This window comes from Camelus dromedarius, chromosome 7 (genome assembly GCF_036321535.1).
Source record: "Camelus dromedarius isolate mCamDro1 chromosome 7, mCamDro1.pat, whole genome shotgun sequence".
In the NCBI taxonomy this organism is placed as follows: Eukaryota; Metazoa; Chordata; class Mammalia; order Artiodactyla; family Camelidae; genus Camelus; species Camelus dromedarius.
This window is the reverse complement of record NC_087442.1, coordinates 41,355,236-41,360,622: the sequence shown is the minus strand read 5'-3', so window position 1 is coordinate 41,360,622 and position 5,387 is coordinate 41,355,236. Positions and strand designations below refer to the sequence as shown.

At 50.3% G+C, this 5,387-nt stretch overlaps 1 protein-coding gene across 3 annotated transcripts; it reads left to right on the top strand.

Annotated features, from left to right (window-relative positions):
- Nucleotides 1–1,473: 1,473 nt before the first annotated feature.
- PRR15 (proline rich 15) lies at nucleotides 1,474–4,489 on the top strand. 3 transcript variants are annotated; one of them, XM_031455111.2, is made up of 2 exons: nucleotides 1,474–1,540; nucleotides 3,363–4,489. In XM_031455111.2, exon 2 carries the CDS (start codon nucleotides 3,500–3,502, stop codon nucleotides 3,881–3,883), a length of 384 nt encoding a protein of 127 aa, XP_031310971.1. In that variant the 5' UTR covers nucleotides 1,474–1,540; nucleotides 3,363–3,499; the 3' UTR covers nucleotides 3,884–4,489. The 3 variants fall into 3 exon arrangements, with proteins under 3 accessions (XP_031310971.1, XP_031310972.1, XP_031310973.1); XM_031455112.2 differs by lacking the exon at nucleotides 1,474–1,540 and adding an exon at nucleotides 1,587–1,642; XM_031455113.2 differs by lacking the exon at nucleotides 1,474–1,540 and adding an exon at nucleotides 2,321–2,791.
- Nucleotides 4,490–5,387: the final 898 nt, after the last annotated feature.

Sequence of the window (5,387 nt, the reverse complement as noted above, 5' to 3'; positions counted from 1 at the left end):
GTGTTTGTATGACTGAATATTATGCTGTACACCAGAAACTGACACTACACTGTAAACTGACTATACTTTAATAAAAGAGAAAAAGCCCTCAGAACAAAGATGCTGGGATGTCAGTTGCTCCATACCCAGTCCTCCAGAGGAGTTGTACCCCTGAGCTCAGGAAACATCAAAATAGTTATCTGAAAAAGATGCACCTCTGTCATAGTTAGTGAAAATGTCCTATCTCAAAGCCTTTCTGTCCAACTAATAAAAAGCACCCATATGTTCCTGGGAGCAAAAGCCTCCTGAACTTAGATGCAATCCACAGGTTCCCTTCACTTTCAGCTCAGGGCTGGATTTGTACTCCCCAGGTGGGGCGGCTGTCCGCGGACTTCCAGACCTGACGGAATGAGATTCACATCCTCAGTGAGTCGTGATAAGAGCCCAGTCCTGGCAGGCTGCAGTATAACGTGAGGGTTAAGACCGCGGGAGATGGAGTCAAACCTCTTGGGTACAAATCCGGCTCTGCTACGTACCAGCCGTGCAACCTTGGGCAACCGTTTAACATTTCAGAGCTAAGTTCTCCTCGCGTATTTCGTGAGGATAATACTAGTACCTACCTCCTAGGGTTGCTGTGAGGAGGACTAAATGAGTTAATCCACAGGAAGCTCTTGGAACAGCGCCTAATTGGCACATAACGAACTTGTTAATACTACAGCCTTTCAAATCTGGGCGCCTGCAACTCTGCAACATTTTGCCTGGATATGGAAACGCTCTTGTGAGTTAAAAAACCTGAGATTCCGGAGCTGAGTGGCCACGATTGGTGACCCGGAGAGGAAAGGAAAAAAGAAATCGGGGTAAGGGCAGAGGGAGACCTGCAACACTTATCCACCGGAGCCCACCTACAGCCTCGGTCTCCTAGCCTCCGGTCTCCTCTCCTGTTTCCTCTAACAAGGATTCGACTCGCGAGCGGCGCAGCACAGTCTTTCTCCAATCAGACACCCCAAAGCTGGCGCCACGTATGCGACCTGGTCCAATCTCTCCCTCTGGAGGGCGGGAACGCGCACTCCTACCTGCACCTGTGGCAGCAGTGGCCTCCCCCTGGATTTTTTTTTTTTTTTTTCCTTCCAGCTGCCCCGAGGTTCTTGTTTTTCTAATCACTTGGCGAATAACCAGCAGGTGGGCAGATGTCTTTTCCCGCGCTGAGGACCAACGCGTAGGAAGGTTCAGTGCAGCAGAGGGAGCAGCTGAGATCCCATCTCCCAGCGGTTCCCAGGAGGCGCTAGCGGGGAAAGGAACGCTCCGGAGAATGAAAGGCCACTAAGCGGGAGAGCCTGCCTGGCCATTTACCTGGGACAGTGAGCGTGGCATCCCCTCGCCGCTGCGCTCTTCGGTCGGAGCCGACCTCACTTGAAGCCCTGGGCTGCCGCCGCCGCCGCGCCAGGAAGAAGTTGGAGGCGCCAGAGGAAACGAGCAACAGCAATAGGCTTAGCTGGCCTGCGGCGATTTCGGCTGGCACACCTTTCAGAAAGAAGCTCGACCTGCCCATGACCGCGTAGAGGTACGTCGCGTTCCGGCTTCCAGGTTACCCCAGGTGCACTCCCTCCCGGTTCTCCAAGAGGAGGGAGGTGCGGAGCCGCCAGGTCCTGGGAAGCCTAAGCAGGTGAGATCTAAGCGATTCTGTGTCCGACAAGACCGAGCCCATTCTGGGGTATCACCCTGGGGCTCTTCCCCAGCGCCCTAGGAGATATTGCTAGCTGCAGACGCTCTGCGTAATTTGCAATCTTTCCTTGAGTAATTCGTGCAAAGTCCTTCTGTGCACACAAAGTTGATTGTGGAGAAGAAAGTGTAGGGCAGAAGGCAGAAAGCAGCATCGGAACACCCACCACTAGTGAGTAACTTGGGGTTATTTTTCCTATCTATACTATAAAGTGGAGGGAGAAGGATGTTTGCAAACCCAGCTGCAAACTGTGCCTGAGGGTGTGGATGCCTTCCGTAGGGAAAGAACTTTAGGCCGTTTTTTCTTCTATTGTTTTCAAGTCGCAGCCCGAATGTGCCCTCCAGGCGTCCTGGGAAGGAGCGGGTGCCAAGGTTTCTGCGCTCAGCGGAGGCCGCTGTGGCGGCTCGCGTAGGCGCTCCAGCTCTCTCCCCTCGGTTGGGGGAGGAGAAACTCCAACCACAGACACCGCCAAAGTTTTGCTCTCCAACGCCGGCGAATCCCAGGAGCGACGGGCGCGTAGGATGGGAAGGAGCCCAGCGGAAACCTGGAAATGAGCCGCGGCGCCAGCGAATCCTGCTTATTCGTGGAGTTAGTTGTGGATAGACTCAGTACAGAAAGTGGGCAGAGGACTCTCGCTTCCGATAATCATACTTTAAATGCTAATAAACAGCCTTTTCGCTCCGCAGAGTGCTGTTTTTAAAAGCTGGGAAGCGGCAAATTGGAGTTACTGGTTGCGCGCTCTCTCCTTTGGAGGAGGGAATTGCGCAAGGAAAAGAACAGAAGCCTTTAATTTGTAACCAAAAATCCCAAGAGTTGAGCTGCCTAATACAAACAGACTCGGTGCATATTTTAATACAGAACTAAAGGAAGAGGACATTTGCCTCTTGGGCTCATCTCAACCACCGGCCGGGGGTAGCTTCGCAGAGACGCAAGATTGGTCTCTGGACAATAAAAGAAGAGTAGGGTGGCGGTTTTCAAGGGAAGTTAAGTCTAGACACGCTTCTCTGAAAGTCACAAGGCAAAAGTTACGTCAAAAGCAGAATGTGTAAGAAACAAAACACCATGAGCTTATCCCCTCGCTCTTACTGGCAGGTAAATTCCCCTGAAGAATCACATTGAAAAGTATCCTGGAACAGAAGTCTAGGGAGCAAAAGCCTTTGAGGGAAATTTCAGAACTGTTTGAGAAGGGTCTAACGTTCATTGTTCACCGTAGCGGGGTCGCGCTCGCTTCTAGGCGCCCTCCTCCCGGGTGCTCATTCAAGGGGAGGCCATTCTGGACCGGGTGGGTCACCTGTGGGCATCCGTCTACAATCAAGCAGAAAGTACAGGCCGTTTTCCCATTGGAGCCTGGTTAATCCGGAAGCCCGGGCACCTACCCTGGATGCTCGTCGCGCGCTGACCACTGCACTATCCTGGAAGCCTGGCAAAGGTCTTGAGGCCCGGGAGTGCCAAGACTCAGTCTTGGGACCAGACCATGGCGCCCTGGAGGCCGTTAGTCCGCCTGCGCTCTTGGGGGCGCGGCGGTGCCCTCTGAGGGTTGTGCGTCTCCGAGCGCTCGGACCCCGGCGGATCCCGTGCGGGCGGGCGCGAAAGGGCGTAAGACGGGGGAGGGAAGCACGTGACTTTGACAGACCCAGTAACGGAGTTTTGTTTTCTTCCCCAGCACAAGCCGCTGCCTCGGCGCCCGCCCGCAGTCTGCTTTCGAGAAGCCAGGGAAGGGCCCGGGTGGACTAGAGAGGGGCCGGCGCCGCCGAGGCCCTTCCTTACCCGCCGCGCCCCGCTCTCCTCGGCGGGCGGGTCATGGCCGACGGCGGTGGCAGCAGCAGCAGCTCCGGCTCCTGGTGGACTTCGCTAACGAGCAGCAGGAAGAAGAGCAAGTACACCCTGGGGGCCGCGCAGCCTTCCGCGCAGCCTGCCCCCGGGGAACCCGCGCCGTCCGGCCCGGACTGGACTAGCGGTTCCCAGGAGAATCAGCACCCCAATCTCCTCGGGGGCGCCGGAGAGCCCCACAGGCCGGACAAGATGTGCGAGGAGAAGTCGGGCAACAGCCGCCGGAATTTAAAGATCTCGCGCTCGGGCCGCTTTAAGGAGAAGAGGAAAGTGCGCGCCACTCTGCTCCCCGAGGGAGTCAGGTCCTCGGAGGAGGCGGGCTCCCCTGGTGACCCCCACGACAGTAAGCAATAGCCAGAGAGCTCCAAGACTGTCTCTCTTCCCGCCACTCCTCCCCAACCCCAGTTCTAAACCAGACAATTCTGACCCGCCTCTGCACCTGGTGTCTCACCCACCAAATTCAGAACATTCGCACAAGGCCTCTAGATTTTATTTTCCTGGAAATTTAAGTTGTCAGTTGAGTGGTCCATATTTCACGACTCAAGGATGCCTTAGATATTTATTCGCGGTAAAAGAATATACATAGAGGAAGTTGGAATAATTTTTTTTTTCAAAAAGCTCCCGTGGCCTCTCTAGCATCACCTCTGAGAGTGAGAAGGGTACTTCTCTAAGAGACCTTAGCTCAACTGGAATTGCGCAGCCCCTCCAATGAGGAAGGCATTCTCTGATTCAGGACTTGCTGTTGCAAAGCAAATCACAGTGCTGTCTTTAATGCCTGAGAAATGCACTTTAGGAGTACTTCTGTAGACTTATACCTTAAGGAAAGGGATAGGAGAGAGCAGGAAGCATCATTAAGCAGAAACATTTTAAGTAAGGCAAGATTGCTTTTAATGTTGAACTACAAAACTGTATTGCCTACTTTAGTGTGGACTATTAAAATTGTTGCACTGTAAGACTTCAGGTGATTTCTGTATTTTTTTTTTCCATTGCAAGACTGAAGCTCATCTTACTGAAAAGCAGGCATTGCAAAATCCAGAGTGACAGAGTTAATCATTTGCCACGTAACCTTACACCTCCTCTTGGAAAGCTGCTAGAAATCTGGAAAGTTTCTAGAAACTACCAACACCAGATTGGAACCACTTAGCTGGATATCCATATTTACAAACCAAATTCGAGGAAGAGAGGAAGCAGTACCAATTCATTATTCTCAAATTCTGTTTTTACTTCAGTGCATCCTCACAGAGTAGAGTAAGTCACAATGCTAACAAAAAAAAATAATTCTTTTCAGTGTCCATTATTCACCTTACTAACAACTGGCTGAAAATACTTGTTCAAACAGGTAGACTAAACTCACAGTTTGTGCAAATCTGGCTTTTTGCCCACCCTCTTTGCTTCAAAAGTTTATCTCTGTAGTCTGAAATATGCATTTATCTAGTTTCAAAGCCTATGATCTACCAATCTGAAGATTCTTAACAAAAATCTACCTGTCTGCTTTCATTATGAACTTCAAGTAAAAGAGTAGATGAATACCACCTGTTTTCAGCAAATCACAAGAGAGTTATTGTGGTTGTTAAGATCCACTGGGACCTCTTCCCACCATAATTCAGCTCATTTATAAACATCTAGAGATGCATAGCAGGAAATTATAATGACCAAAATGTGTGTGTGTGTGTATATATATATACACATATATATATTTAGATAATATAGAGAGATAAAATATATAAAATAAAAATATATTTAGATAATTACAGATGAGAACTTGATTGGAGCTTCCGAATTTGTTATATATAGTTTTTTTTTTGTTTCTCTCAAAGTAGTAATTTATAAAATAACAAAACATGTTGATTGTTTAAAG

Excerpts from the sequence above, each read along its gene's own strand:
- PRR15 (XM_031455111.2), top strand. The coding sequence starts at position 3,500 with ATGGCCGACGGCGGTGGCAGCAGCAGCAGCTCCGGCTCCTGGTGGACT.